The sequence below is a fragment of the Lepidochelys kempii genome, chromosome 18 (genome assembly GCF_965140285.1).
Source record: "Lepidochelys kempii isolate rLepKem1 chromosome 18, rLepKem1.hap1, whole genome shotgun sequence".
Classification (NCBI taxonomy): domain Eukaryota; kingdom Metazoa; phylum Chordata; order Testudines; family Cheloniidae; genus Lepidochelys; species Lepidochelys kempii.
In genome coordinates this window covers 7888486-7904092 of record NC_136397.1, presented here as the reverse complement: position 1 = coordinate 7904092, position 15607 = coordinate 7888486, and the positions used below count along the sequence as shown (strand labels likewise).

Sequence of the window (15607 nt, the reverse complement as noted above, 5' to 3'; positions counted from 1 at the left end):
GCCAAAGATGTAAAAGATAGATGGAGTGGATCAAAACAAGAAATAGACCAGATTTGTTTTGTACTCATTTGCTTCCCCCCCCCCCCTGTCTAGGGGACTCATTCTTCTAGATCACACTGCAGTCACTCACAGAGAAGGTGCAGCGAGGTAAATCTAGCCATGTATCAATCAGAGGCCAGGCTAACCTTCTTGTTCCAATAAGGACAATAACTTAGGTGCACCATTTCTTATTGGAACCCTCCGTGAAGTCCTGCCTGAAATATTCCTTGATGTAAAGCCACCCCCTTTGTTGATTTTAGCTCCCTGAAGCCAACCCTGTAAGCCGTGTCCTCAGTCGCCCCTCCCGGCGTCAGAGCAACAGCAAACAATCGGGCATCTGAGAGTGCTGTCCAGAGCAGTCACAATGGAGCACTCTGATGGGGCTAAAACATTGTCGCGGGTGGTTCTGGGTACATATCGTCAGGCCCCCGTTCCCTCCTTCCCTCCGTGAAAGCAAGGGCAGACAATCATTTCGCGCCTTTTTTCCTGAGTTACCTGTGCAGACGCCATACCACGGCAAGCATGGAGCCCGCTCAGGTAACCGTCACCCTATGTCTCCTGGGTGCTGGCAGACGCGGTACGGCATTGCTGCACAGTAGCAGCAACCCATTGCCTTCTGGCAGCAGACGGTGCAATACGACTGGTAGTCGTCCTCGTCGTGTCCGAGGTGCTCCTGGCCACGTCGGCTGGGAGCGCCTGGGCAGACATGGGCGCAGGGACTAAATTTGGAGTGACTTGACCAGGTCATTCTCTTTAGTCCTGCAGTCAGTCCTATTGAACCGTCTTATGGTGAGCGGGCAGGCGATACGGACTGCTAGCAGTCGTACTGTACCATCTTCTGCCAGGCAGGCAAGAGATGAGGATTGCTAGCAGTCGTACTGTACCATCTTCTGCCAGGCAGGCAAGAGATGAGGATGGCTAGCAGTCGTACTGTACCATCTTGTGCCGAGCAGCCATGAGATGTGGATGGCATGCAGTCCTTCTGCACCGTCTGCTGCCAGCCAAAGATGTAAAAGATAGATGGAGTGGGTCAGAACAAGAAATAGACCAGATTTGTTTTGTACTCATTTGCCTCCTCCCCTGTCTAGGGGACTCATTCCTCTAGATCACACTGCAGTCACTCACAGAGAAGGTGCAGCGAGGTAAATCTAGCCATGTATCAATCAGAGGCCAGGCTAACCTCCTTGTTCCAATAAGAACGATAACTTAGGTGCACCATTTCTTATTGGAACCCTCCGTGAAGTCCTGCCTGAAATACTCCTTGATGTACAGGCACCCCCTTTGTTGATTTTAGCTCCCTGAAGCCAACCCTGTAAGCTGTGTCAGTCGCCCCTCCCTCCGTCAGAGCAACGGCAGACAATCGTTCCGTGCCTTTTTTCTGTGCGGACGCCATACCAAGGCAAGCATGGAGGCCGCTCAGCTCACTTTGGCAATTAGGAGCACATTAAACACCACACGCATTATCCAGCAGTATATGCAGCACCAGAACCTGGCAAAGCGATACCGGGCGAGGAGGCGACGTCAGCGCGGTCCCGTGAGTGATCAGGACATGGACACAGATTTCTCTGGAAGCATGGGCCCTGCCAATGCATGCATCATGGTGCTAATGGGGCAGGTTCATGCTGTGGAACGCCGATTCTGGGCTCGGGAAACAAGCACAGACTGGTGGGACCGCATAGTGTTGCAGGTCTGGGACGATTCCCGGTGGCTGCGAAACTTTCGCATGCGTAAGGGCACTTTCATGGAACTTTGTGACTTGCTTTCCCCTGCCCTGAGGCGCATGAATACCAAGATGAGAGCAGCCCTCACAGTTGAGAAGCGAGTGGCGATAGCCCTGTGGAAGCTTGCAACGCCAGACAGCTACCGGTCAGTCGGGAATCAATTTGGAGTGGGCAAATCTACTGTGGGGGCTGCTGTGATGCAAGTAGCCCACGCAATCAAAGATCTGCTGATATCAAGGGTAGTGACCCTGGGAAATGTGCAGGTCATAGTGGATGGCTTTGCTGCAATGGGATTCCCTAACTGTGGTGGGGCTATAGACGGAACGCATATCCCTATCTTGGCACCGGAGCACCAAGCCGGTGAGTACATAAACCGCAAGGGGTACTTTTCGATAGTGCTGCAAGCTCTGGTGGATCACAAGGGACGTTTCACCAACATCAACGTGGGATGGCCGGGAAAGGTGCATGATGCTCGCATCTTCAGGAACTCTGGTCTGTTTCAAAAGCTGCAGGAAGGGACTTTATTCCCAGACCAGACAATAACTGTTGGGGATGTTGAAATGCCTATATGTATCCTTGGGGACCCAGCCTACCCCTTAATGCCATGGCTCATGAAGCCGTACACAGGCAGCCTGGACAGTAGTCAGGAGCTGTTCAACTACAGGCTGAGCAAGTGCAGAATGGTGGTAGAATGTGCATTTGGACGTTTAAAGGCGCGCTGGCGCAGTTTACTGACTCGCTTAGACTTCAGCGAAACCAATATTCCCACTGTTATTGTGGAGCACACAGCAAGTAGTAATATCTGTGAGAGTAAGGGGGAGACGTTTATGGCGGGGTGGGAGGTTGAGGCAAATCGCCTGGCTGCTGGTTACGCGCAGCCAGACACCAGGGCGGTTAGAAGAGCACAGGAGGGCACGGTACGCATCAGAGAAGCTTTGAAAACCAGTTTCATGACTGGCCAGGCTACGGTGTGAAAGTTCTGTTTGTTTCTCCTTGATGAAACCCCCCGCCCCTTGGTTCACTCTACTTCCCTGTAAGCTAACCACCCTCCCCTCCTTCCTTCAATCACCGCTTGCAGAGGCAATAAAGTCATTGTTGCTTCACATTCATGCATTCTTTATTCATTCATCACACAAACAGGGGGATGACTACCAAGGTAGCCCAGGAGGGGTGGTGGAGGAGGGAAGGAAAATGCCACACAGCACTTTAAGCACAGCACTTTAAAAGTTTACAACTTTAAAATTTATTGAATGATAGCCTTCTTTTTTTTGGGCAATCCTCTGTGGTGGAGTGGCTGGTTGGCCGGAGGCCCCCCCCCCCACCGCGTTCTTGGGCGTCTGGGTGTGGAGGCTATGGAACTTGGGGAGGAGGGCGGTTGGTTACAGAGGGGCAGCAGTGGCAGTCTGTGCTCCAGCTGCCTTTGCTGCAGCTCAACCATACACTGGAGCATACTGGTTTGGTCCTGCAGCAGCCTCAGCATTGAATCCTGCCTCCTCTCATCACGCTGCCGCCACATTTGAGCTTCAGCCCTCTCTTCAGCCCGCCACTTACTCTCTTCAGCCCGCCACCTCTCCTCCCGGTCATTTTGTGCTTTCCTGCACTCTGACATTATTTGCCTCCACGCATTCGTCTGTGCTCTGTCAGTGTGGGAGGACAGCATGAGCTCGGAGAACATTTCATCGCGAGTGCGTTTTTTTTTCTTTCTAAGCTTCACTAGCCTCTGGGAAGGAGAAGATCCTGTGATCATTGAAACACATGCAGCTGGTGGAGAAAAAAAAAGGGACAGCGGTATTTAAAAAGACACATTTTATAAAACAGTGGCTACACTCTTTCAGGGTAAACCTTGCTGTTAACATTACATACATAGCACATGTGCTTTCGTTACAAGGTCGCATTTTGCCTCCTCCCACCGCGTGACTACCCCCTCAACCTTCCCCCCTCCCTGTGGCTAACAGCGGGGAACATTTCTGTTTAGCCACAGGCAAACAGCCCAGCAGGAATAGGCTCCTCTGAGTGTCCCCTGAAGAAAAGCACTCTATTTCAACCAGGTGACCATGAATTATATCTCACTCTCCTGAGGATAACACAGAGAGATAAAGAACGGATGTGGTGTTTGAATGCCAGCAAACATACACTGCAATGCTTTGTTCTACAATGATTCCCGAGTACGTGTTACTGGCCTGGAGTGGTAAAGTGTCCTACCATGAAGGACGAGATAAGGCTGCCCTCCCCAGAAACCTTTTGCAAAGGCTTTAGGACTACATCTAGGAGAACCGCAAATGCCAGGGCAAAGTAATCCTTTCACATGCTTGCTTTTAAACCATGTATAGTATTTTAAAAGGTACACTCACCAGAGGTCCCTTCTCCGCCTGCTGGGTCCAGGAGGCAGCCTTGGGTGGGTTCGGGGGGTACTGGCTCCAGGTCTAGGGTGAGAAACAGTTCCTGGCTGTCGGGAAAACCGGTTTCTCCGCTTGCTTGCTGTGAGCTATCTACAACCTCCTCATCATCATCATCTTCTTCGTCCCCAAAACCTGCTTCCGTATTGCCTCCATCTCCATTGAAGGAGTCAAACAACACAGCTGGGGTAGTGGTGGCTGAACCCCCTAAAATGGCATGCAGCTCATCATAGAAGCGGCATGTTTGGGGCTCTGACCCAGAGCGGCTGTTCGCCTCTCTGGTTTTCTGGTAGGCTTGCCTCAGCTCCTTCAGTTTCACGCGGCACTGCTTCAGGTCCCTGTTATGGCCTCTGTCTTTCATGCCCTGGGAGATTTTCACAAAGGTTTTGGCATTTCGAAAACTGGAACGGAGTTCTGATAGCACGGATTCCTCTCCCCAAACAGCGATCAGATCCCGTACCTCCCGTTCGGTCCATGCTGGAGCTCTTTTGCGATTCTGGGACTCCATCATGGTCACCTGTGCTGATGAGCTCTGCATGGTCACCTGCAGCTTGCCACGCTGGCCAAACAGGAAATGAGATTCAAAAGTTTGCAGTTCTTTTCCTGTCTACCTGGCCAGTGCATCTGAGTTGAGAGTGCTGTCCAGAGCGGTCATAATGGAGCACTCTGGGATAGCTCCCAGAGGCCAATACCATCGAATTGTGTCCACAGTACCCCAAATTCGAGCCGGCAACGTCGATTTAAGCGCTAATCCACTTGTCAGGGGTGGAGTAAGGAAATCGATTTTAAGAGCCCTTTAAGTCGAAATAAAGGGCTTCATTGTGTGGACGGGTGCAGGTTTACATCGATTTAACGCTGCTAAATTTGACCTAAAGTCCTAGTGTAGACCAGGGCTTAGCATTGAGAGGTGGCCTCCCCAGATTTGTCAGCATGTTTACGGGACGCCTGTCCCCCCGGACCACCCCAGACTTGCTCAGAGCCCAAAACGACTCCACCACAATGAACGGCCCCGGTCTCATTGCTATCAAAGGGCGCAGGATGGGCCCTGAAAACACACAGTGAAGCCTGTGTGGGTCAGTGGGGCCAACTCCCACGTAAGTGGCGTATTGCCTTTGACTTCAAGGGTAACACGATTGGGCCCAGGTAACTACTGTAAAGAGAACTTCACTTCGCTCCAGAGTCAGACCAGCTCCCGGGCTGCAACCTCGGCTCTTCCTGCAGCTGGTTCCCTCCTTGGTATATATGTTTTCCCTTTAGTTTCCTCCACAGGTAGCTGCAAAGCCAAAGATCCCAGGGGGAGGAGGGAAAAGGAGTGAGGACAGCCTGGATCCTGTTTGCTCACACAGCAGACAGGTGCCAGCAGGCTCTGGCCGCACTACGGCAAATGGGTTCCTGGAAAGATTTCCTGCTCTGATCTCCTCCCCCCATCCCCATTTTAAAAAATGTGACTTTCACAGGCCTGGGGCTTGTGCCAGCTGTATTGTTGTATTCACATTAGCATGGGGCTGCGAGGCTGGGCATGGGGGAGCCACAGAATGCCTTGTACATAGAAATGGGTGAATGCACTGAACCTCCTCTGGGAGGTTTTTCAGTGAACTCGCTCCAGTTTCAGCCGCATCCTGTTAGCATTCCCTTGCCACTCCTATCCTAGCGAGCGCAGGAGCAGCACATCGTTAGACAGACGGTGAGGAGTGTTTGCAGAGAGGCCGTTTCCGAGGTATAATCATGAGTATTCACGCTGATCCTAAAGGTGAGTCTACACTGCAAAAAAAAAAATATAAAGGAAATGAAGGTATGTTCCTAAGCCAGGTTAAAATAGCAGTGAAGACATGGCAACCTGGGTTTTAACGTGGACTGGCAAATCAAGTTCAATCCCAGGCTGCCCTGGTGACTCGAACTTGAACTGCTCACTGGAGTACACGGCTGAGTCTTGGCTGCTATTTTCACCCGAGTTAAGACCACCCCTTTTTCTGCAGTGGAGATCTACTGTGTTCAGCCAATCAGAACAGAAACAGGGTTCAAAAAGAACTAGACAGCCACTGATGGACCTATCCTCCATGAAGTTATTAGCCAGGATGGGCAGGGATGGGGTCCCTAGGCTCTGTTTGCCAGAAGCTGGGAGTGGGCGACAAGGGATGGATCCCTTGATGATGACCTGTTCTGTTCATTTCCTCAGGGGAACCTGGCACTGGCCACTGTCGGAAGACAGGACACTGGGCTAGATGGACCTTTGGTCTGACCCAGTCTGGCCGTTATGTTCTTAAACATATCTAAACTTTTTTTAGAAGAGACTCGGACTCCAGTGGAAGTTGAGGGCCTTCAGCCCCTTGCAAGATCATTGAAGTGAGTGGGAATCATATGGCTAAATCCTCTGAGTTGAAAATCTCACCCAATGTGTGTGTTTCTTTGGGTGCAGTGGGAAAGCTGTGTGTTTCCTCAGGGATTCATTCCACTGGGTTTAAACCGCTTGCGTTTATAAGTGGTGGGTAGGCCAAGACATTACTGTCACGTAGCAATTTTAACTGGCACTTGACATGCCCATGTCGGCTTATGGAATAGATCTGTGATCCATTCATTGTGATCAGAGAAGTTAAAAAGGGATTGACTGGGTCCTAAAACTGGAGGGAATGTTCTCCAGCGCTCAGTTTTGTTGTGGTTTGGGAGGGGTGGTTTTTTTTGGGGGGGGGCAGTGTTGATTGGTTGATTTTTGTCAATTGCTTGAAGGGGTGAAAAAATGTGAAATAAACATGTTTTTGTCAACCATCACTCTGATCACTCTACTAGAATGTTGTCTGCCTTTTCCCCACCCCCTCTTTTGTCTGTTTAGATTGTGCGTCCTTGAGGACAGGGACTGTCTCATAAGTGTTTGTACAGCGCCTGGCACAAAGACTGGGGTCTGTAAGCTGTCCTATAATATTAAAACTAGCCATCAGTTACAACTAGCTGACATTCCAGTGTTAATCCTTTTCTAGACAGAAGTCTTTAATTGTGAGAAACTGGCTCGATGTCTCTTTAGATTTCCCGCATCCTAAGGGTCTTTGGGGGTCTCCAGCTATTCATGCAATCTTTGCCTTCTGTAGTATGTACAAAATGTCCACGAGTCATTCCAAAAAGACGCCTGGCATTTGTCTAAGATTTCAGCATTTGAGCCTCATGGCTTGTTATAACTGGGGCTGGCTGGAAGAGCGGTCATGATCCAGTTCACGTGCATAGCATTAAAAGGCCTGGATATTAAGGATCAGGTTGGTTAATGTTTTCGAAGAGCTCTCACAGCTAGTTCCCATCTAGGAAATCCCTAGTTTTAGCCAGGGATCTGAGAACTCTTGCAAAGGTGGGAAAATATGACTCTCTTCATTGTGCAGATGGGGAAACTGAGGCACAGAGGACCAGATTGTAAAGGAATTTAGTTGCTTAGTACTCTTTGAAATCAGTGGGATTTTGGTACACAGGTACCTTTACAAATCTGGCCCCAAGAGGTTAAGTGACTTCTTCAAACTAACCTAGCCAGTGGCAGAGTGGGGGAATAGGACCCAGGGCTCCTGGCTCCTAGTCCCTTGCTCCAACTGTTGGGGTAGGCTGCTCCCATCATGCACCCAATGGAAGGTCTGATCTTTTCTTATCAGGGGCAGCAAGAGTCGAGAGTTCATTTTAACTGCAAAGAAGGCACCCTGCTTAGCCAGATCTGTGGGCAGCCAGGGAAGTGAAGGGCTGCACCATGCTGGCATCAATTGTGTTACGTGGGCTGGTCAGTATTTTCAAACTCGGGTGCCTGAAACTGGGCAGCTAAATCCATGTTTTGGCGCTTGAGTGGTCTGATCTTTGGTGGTGCTGAGCAGGTGCTTCTCTATTGACTTCAATGTAAACTCAGGAGTGCCCAGCATCTCTTCCGGGTGCCACTTCTGTAGGTGCCTTCATAGGGATTTAAGTGCTTAGCTGTGGCACCCGCCACCTCTGTTGATGGGAGCTGCGGGCGCTCTGCCTCTCTGAAAATCAGGTCACTACGTATGAAAATGCTGCCGGGATGCACGTCTGCAGTGATCACTGAGCCACTTTTTCCTCTTGCCTAAGGTCGGGGTCAGGGCTGCCGGGTAGGGGACAGTGAGGCATCTCCGATTCTTCTCTCCACAGCCCTCTGACTGATCCCCTTCCCTTTCTCTGTTGCAGAGCGGCTCCCGCAGGTGCTGTGTCATTCAGCGTGAAGCACACAGCCGGGGTTCAAGTTGAAATAGTTACCGATGACCAATCGCAGGTGGCCCCTGCAAATGGAGGGAAGCAGTGGCCTCTCGACCACGGGACAATCCTGAAACTCAGCATGAACAAAGCCAGCACCGAAGCCAATGACAACAAGGTAAAGGAAAGCCCAGTGAGAGTTCTTGTATCCTGGGCACTCACTTGGCTTGAGACAGGAGCAGGGATGAGGTAACAGTAGGTAACCACGTGAGGGGCACCTGACACAGGATCTTGCTGTACTAGGATGGGTCCAAAGCCAACAGGGTAATACCTCTCTGTCCCTTGATGAAGGGTCAGTCTGAGGACATCCGACCGTAATGCTCCACTCTCTGTACTTTTCACTCAGGTCATTCAGTGGCCAGGGACAGAGACCAGCATGAAAAACTACCAGAGTTGAGCATTCCCGAGACACTGCCACGTTCGTTGGCATCCAAGAGAGCTGGCAAGCATTGGATGGCCACAATCTTGTTAGGAGTTGGTGCTGTTCTCATGTTTTAAGTGTTTCACTCACCCAATGAGGAAGCAGTTAAAATATCCTGTGACCTACGGAGATGGTTGCACACCAGGACCGGTTGTTTGCTGACAACTCCTCGGCTGAAATTTGTTTTGTTGGTCTGTTCATGAACAACTTGCAAATGAGGGGGTGAACGGGCCCAGTCGATCAGATCAGTTCATTGCATGGGATCCTCCGTCCAACTCTGCAAGCTAGCTAGCAAACTTGGAGAGTTTGGACTGGGCTGTGAAATAGATGCACAATCTGGCTGTTGGGATCATGAAACTAAAAGGTTTTTAACTGTAAAATCCTTGTGCTTAAACACCTGTTGTTCTCATGGCTCCCTATCGGAGGGGAGAGCTTCCGGGAAGGCAGCGACCTGGTGGCAGCTAATTGTCACAGCAGCAATTTGGATGGATGAGAAGGGAGCAAAGTTGGCCAGAGAGGAGCAGGGGCAGGAGTCACGGCAGGGACAGAACCAAGCCCCAGGCAGGGGTTGGAGCGCTAGAGCTGGGGCAGAAAGCGGCACTGGGAGAGTGGCACAAAGGATCTGGCACCGTGTCGCTCTCCGGCTACCGGGTGTAAATTGCCAGGCCCTGTCCTGCCCACCCCTCTCACTCACTAGCCTGCGTTGTGTGTTTCCAGGTAACGGTGAACTATTACGGCGAGAATGGAGGGCCTCCCATAGACCAAGCTGGCGTCTTCCTGACAGGCATTGGTAAGTGCAAGTGCTTTCGGGGCAGACCAAAGCCTATGATCTCGTGTCACTTGGGTTTTATGTTGCAAATGAATAGAGCTTTTGTGAGCTACTTAAAGAAATCAGCTTAGACCTGGGAACTCTGCCCCCGTGCTTGCCAGAAGCAGGACCAGCAGTTCATTTCATTCCAAAGACCAAGCAAATCCAGCAATGCTGAGCTTGTAGTCAAAGCGATGGCCCATGCTTCGCCTGCAAGGAGTTACCATGCTGCTCTGGACCCATGTAAGAGTGACGGGGGTTCTGGCCTCTTTAGGCTGCTGGGCTTAGCAGAAACAGTTCCAGTTTCCCTTTGGGTCCAGTGGCTGTGCTGCGGAGAAAGAGGGTGGCCTGGGAGCCAGGAGACCGTAGTTCTATTCCCACCTCTGCCGTTGGGTCGTCTTCCGGCACGTGGCTTGTGACAACACAAGCACCGAATTAGCGGCTGGGGAAGTGATGTAGCCACCCTCCCGCAGCAGCAGCATCCGGAGACGTCAAGCCCATCCAGCCGCTGTGTAGATTACGAGCGCAGTCCGTAACCAGAGGGCCCGTGGTTTGTTCTTGAGCCCCACAAGCTTTCTCCTTTCCCCACAAGTGCTCAAGCTCTGCTCAGCCCCAGGCCCTGCCCCCACTCCGCCCCAACCCGCCCCACCTCTTCCTGCCTCCACTCCACCCCCAAGTGCGCCCTAGCCCCACTCCGCCCCCTCCTCCCAGCACCTTCTGCATGCCACGGACCAGCTGATCGTGGAGGGCGTGGGAAGAGGTGATCATCAGGGCCACCAGTGGGCGGGAGGTGTTGTGGGGGGAGGAGGGGATGCTGGTTTTTGGTGGGTGCTCCTGCCGACAGTGCGCTGTTCACACAGGCACTTGTCGTGGCAAAACGTTTGTCTTTCATTGGGGGAGGGGAACACCTCTGAAAGACATAAGTTTTGTCCTTCAATTGCCAGGGTACACATAAGCCTTAGAAAGTTTGTGGCTGAGGTACTGTCTGAGAGGCACAACTCTTTCAGAAATGGGGCCTCTTGATTTTAGTCAGCGGTTTTGATGCGTCTTTGAGATGAAATTGGGAAGTCAGCTGTCTTGCTAGTTGGCTGCATGCAGTAATGTGGCCAGGGCCCACTGGGAATTTTGTTCTGACCCACTGCTGTGTCTTTGCTTGGTACCTGCCTTCCCAGTCAAAGAAGCATCTGAGATGGAGAATTCTTAGCAACAGAGGCACTTATGTGGGTGCAATTGTCCCCCACCCCTCTATTGTGTCTGAGAAATACACCAAGGCTCACTCAACCCACAGAAACAGCTGTGGAGACCATTACCGCTGGTGTTGGGCTTAGCAAGGGCAGGAAGAGATTTCAAACGCTAGCCCATTTAAACCCATTTTTATCTTCGTCAGAAGCTGGATCTTACATCAGGGTTTGTCTCTACATTGACATATAGTCATTCTCCATGCTAGGAGCGGTCTGGACATTGGGAAGCCCTGAAGTACTGAGCTAATGCTTTGCTACCTGCCTGATACTAACTGGAGACAGGTTAAACCTGCCAAATTTCAGTCACAGTTCCAAAATCCCGAAGTGCAGTGGGATTGCTGGGGACTTTGCTCACCTTGGTATATAGGTGTAATGCCGACAGACCCCAGTCATCAGTGGGCGGAATCGAACCTGGGACTTCTGGAGCGAAATGCATGAGCCTCTGTTGCATGAGCTAAAAGCCACAGGGCCCTTAGCTAAGGCTGTAGCAGACTCATTCATCTCCAAGTGGTCTCAGTGCCACTAGAGGGGACAGAGCACCGCACCCAGGAGCTGTGTGGGTTACATAGGTAAGAGATATGGATATGGGTCCAGGATTGGATCATAGAATCATGGAACCACAGGGTTAGAAGGGACTTCAAGGGTCATTGAGTCTAACCCCCTGCCAAGAGGCAGGATTTGTTGTGTGTAAACCATCCAAGGCAGGTGGCTCTCCAGCCTCTTTTTGAAAACCTCCAGTGAAGGAGCTTCCATGACTTCCCTAGGCCGTCTGTGCCATTGGTCTCCTGCTCTTACAGTTAGGAAGTGTTTCCCGAGATTTAATTTAAATCTGCTGGGCTGTAGTTTGAACCCATGGCCGCTTGTCCTGCCCTCTGTGGCAAGAGAGAACAATTTTTCTCCATCCTTTTTATGGCAGCCTTTCACGTATTTGAAAACCACTGTCATGCCCCCCTTAATCACCTCTTTTCCAAACTAACCATACCCAGTTCCTTCAGCCTTTCCTTGTACGGCCTGAATTCCAGCCCTTTGATCATCTTTGTTGCTCACTTCTGGATCCTTTCCAGTTTCTCTACATCCGTTCTATACAGCAGTGACCAAAATTGGACACAATACTCCAGCTGAGGCCTAACCAGCACCGAGCAGAGTGGTACTGTCACCTCCCGTGACTTGCATGCTCTGCCTCTGTCAGTGCAACCTAAATTTAATTTACTTCCTTTGCAACAGAATCGCATCGTTGAGGCTGTGATCCACCACAACGCCCAGCTCTTTCTCAGCAGTGCTGCTGCCAAGCCAGTTATTCCCCATTATGTATTTGTGTCATTTTCTCTCCCTCTTCCTCTCACTCTCATGCACACACAGCTGAAGGATGTTTGGGTAGTTAAGCACAAATTACCAGAACAAATTACCTAAGAAGGCTATGGAATCTCTGTCCCTGGAGGCTTGTAAGAACAGGTTAGACAAACACCTGTTCGGGATGGTCTACAGATAATACTTCATCCTGCTTCGGTGCAGGGGAGTGGACTAGATGATCTATCCTACATTTCCCTGATTCTGTGTTCTGATCTGGGGTTACTCTCTGGACTCATCTGTAATCCTAACAGAATTGGGGGGTCAGAGTCCAATGCTGCAACATTGTTATGAAAACACGCAAGCCCAGATGCACGATCTACTCCCTCGGATTTCCCGTGATGATGGAAAAAATAAACAGGGCTGGGGCTCTTTCTTTTTTTAAGAGCAAGTATTCTGAGCGAGCCTGTCCAGTTTTGCAAACACGGATACATCTGTGAATGAGCCGCTTGTCTGAGACTCAAGAGAGCTAGGTGCAATTCCTGGCTTGGCCATAGACGCTCTGGGTGGCCTGAGCAAGTTGCTTCCAGCCAGGTTTTCAGAAGAGCCCACGCTGAGAATTTCCAGGGCTCAGCACCCACTACAGGCATCGTCGTTTCAAAGGAGCCAGCAGCTTCCTTGGGGATGCAATTGGATGGAGGTTTTTTAAAAGGGCTCCATAAACCGCATGCGCCTAAAGCATGGTGCTCTTTGGAAGATCCAGCCTCTCGCTTTGGTGTCTAAATGGAAGTTGAATGCTTCAAAATCTGGCCCTGCCTGTGTGTGCCAAAAACTTCCAAAAATACAGGCATAAAACTTTCTGTGCCTCAGTTCCCCCCCTGTAAAATAGGGATCCTTTTCTCTACTGGTCCTTTGTCTGTTTTGGCTCTTTATACTGCAGGGCCCAGATCCCCAAAGGTATTGGGATGTCTAACTTCCATTGAAATCAAGGATCTGGGTCCAAGCTCCTCCGGGCAGAGAGCATCTCTGAGATGTATCTATACAACACCTACCACGATGGGGCGCTGATCTCAGCTGAAACTTTTAGACACGTCTGAAATACAAATGCCTGACTTTTTCTGTGTGTCCTGGATGCTGTCCCCGCAGACACACAAGAGCGAGGCGAATTCTGCGTTGTTACACCAATACATCCATTTAGCAGCATTGTCGATTGATTTTCTTCCGAGTCACATCTGTAAAATGGAAATTAGAACCTAGCCCGTAGCATCTGGTTTGCGCAGGGCTTGTGCAGAGGAAATGTTGGTAGTTTGTCTTCACCGTCTTTCGCTGAGCTTCTGCTGCTTTTGGCGCTGGGCCTTGAATCTCTTTTTCTCTTGTAAAATTCACTCGAAAGTAACCGGAGTTGCCCGAGCTGTTTCTGTTGTCACCTTAGCAGCAAACCAGCTTAGCAGCAAACCAGCAGGGACAGAATTGTTTCACATGTCTCGAAATGTGTCTGGAAACCCGATATACTGGAGCCTTCTCCCTGGTACTATGCAGCCATGGAAAAATGACTCCATCGAAGCATGCATGCAAAAGGGGACTGGTGGCAAAGAAGCTGTGAGTTTGAACGGCAAGGCGGAGAGCAAACGGAAAGGTTGTGGGAGGCACTGGGGCCTTCATTAAACGCTTTGGAGCTGTGACTTCTTAGGAGAAGAATATGGTAATCGGCCCAAATCCATTCGCCTGAATAAAGAAAAAACGTATTGAATACTGCTGCTAATACTGAATAAAATCTAGAGTATGATCAATGTGACTAAATCAACTAATGCCATGTACAGTGAGCATGATCTACACTCATGATCTGCAGTTTGATCGACTAATAGACATGGGCTCTCTTATTTGTAATGTAATGCCGTCAGGATTGAGGCCCTATTGCTGTCTGTGTTGTCCAAAAACACATGATGAACGGCAGTCTCTTCCCCAAAGGACACTGCAAAATGATGGCACGTTTAGAGCTGAGATTTTGTGCCAGGCCCGTAGCGACCGCATAGGGCCTTGATCCCATAGAAGGGTCTTTCTTGACTTCAGCAGGGCTCCGCACAGCTGCAAGCGTCCACCCGCACACACCCAATTGCAGGAGTGGCACCTAAGGGCCTGATTCTCCAATGGGGGGGGGGGCAAAGGGGCCTTTGGAACCTCACTTTTAAAAGAGCCCTCCCACTTTTTACTGGCAGTAAGGATGAGCAGCAGGGGGAGGGGCTGTAGAGGAAGGGGTGGTGCGTGGTGGGGTCTCGAGGGAAGGGGCAGCATGAGGGTGGAGGCTCGGGGAAGGGGGGGTGTGGGGATGGTTCAGGTACCATCCCCTCTCTTTCTCCCCACCCCCAGGAAGCTTCCACCGCCCCATTCTCTAACCCTTAGTGGGGCGAGGGGTCTCAGTGGGACTGTTAGTGCAAGGCCTACATGTAAAGTTTGCAGAATCAGCCCTGAGTAATGGGAGTCTTGCAGGTGATGCCAATAGTAAGGAAGCACCAGAGAGGAGTGTGAGGGTGAGATTTTTATCTTCCCAAGCAGGGAGATGACTTAAAGGTTGAGTGACTCGCACTCGAAAATTCCTCTCCTAATGTGGGGGTTGGTTTTGCCCTGACTCAAAAGGTGCTGTTTATAACACCGCAAGCCGCCTTTAAAAAGAAACGCCCTCGGTGCAAATACTGATGACACACCAAGTGTTGAAATAGATAGCTAGTGGCAAAACTAGGTGCTGAAATCCAACACTGCGCACCAACAAACCACTTGGCTTGCTACCGTGAAACTGCTTGGGAAGCACCACCGGACTCAGTGGGTGCCATTCGGACCCACACCTCTGTAAAAGACACTGTTTTGCTGTCACCGGAGGAGCAAGGACTGTCGTTCTGTTTGGTGTCTATACAGGGCCTAGCACACGGGGGTCCCAGTCCACAGCTAGAGCTCCTAGGTGTTACAGTAATAATAATGGATAGCTGCAGGTTCTGGGAGCAAGTGGCTTGAATCAGGGACTTGGGACGTGATCCAAAGCCCATTGAAGTCAGTGAGAGTCTTTCTGCCCATTTCAATACATTTTGGATCCTGCCATAAGAACCAGATTCTGCTCTCGTTTATACCAGTAGAAATCCAGAGTAACTCCCCTGATTTCTATGGAGTTACTCCTGCTTTATACCAGTGTGGAGGACCCCCGACCCTGTGCCCCAGAACAGTGCCGAGCCGCATGGTATGAATCCCGATCCGGTGCCCGGGCAAGAGCGCCGGGTCGGGGGGCCTCACCATGCGCCTCGGCCCTGCTCCGGCGCTCCACCAGACGCCTGGCAATCCTATAGTGCTATATGAGTGAAAACTAATAATCACGTTGGGAGCAGTGATTTCAAACCCTGACAGCTTGCTAAAGCCTTTGAGCGTGAGCCGAAATGCTGCCTCAGACATTTCTTTATTGAGGATCGGATGTTCATTTT

General features: G+C 50.7%; 1 protein-coding gene across 1 annotated transcript in view; it reads left to right on the top strand.

Annotated features, from left to right (window-relative positions):
• Nucleotides 1-15607, top strand: part of PADI2 (peptidyl arginine deiminase 2) — a 77370-nt gene that overhangs the window by 17297 nt on the left and 44466 nt on the right. Inside the window, exons 2-3 of the mRNA XM_073316344.2 lie at nucleotides 8321-8504; nucleotides 9525-9597. Coding sequence (XP_073172445.2) covers nucleotides 8321-8504; nucleotides 9525-9597 — 257 coding nt within the window. The remainder of the gene's footprint in view (nucleotides 1-8320; nucleotides 8505-9524; nucleotides 9598-15607) is intronic.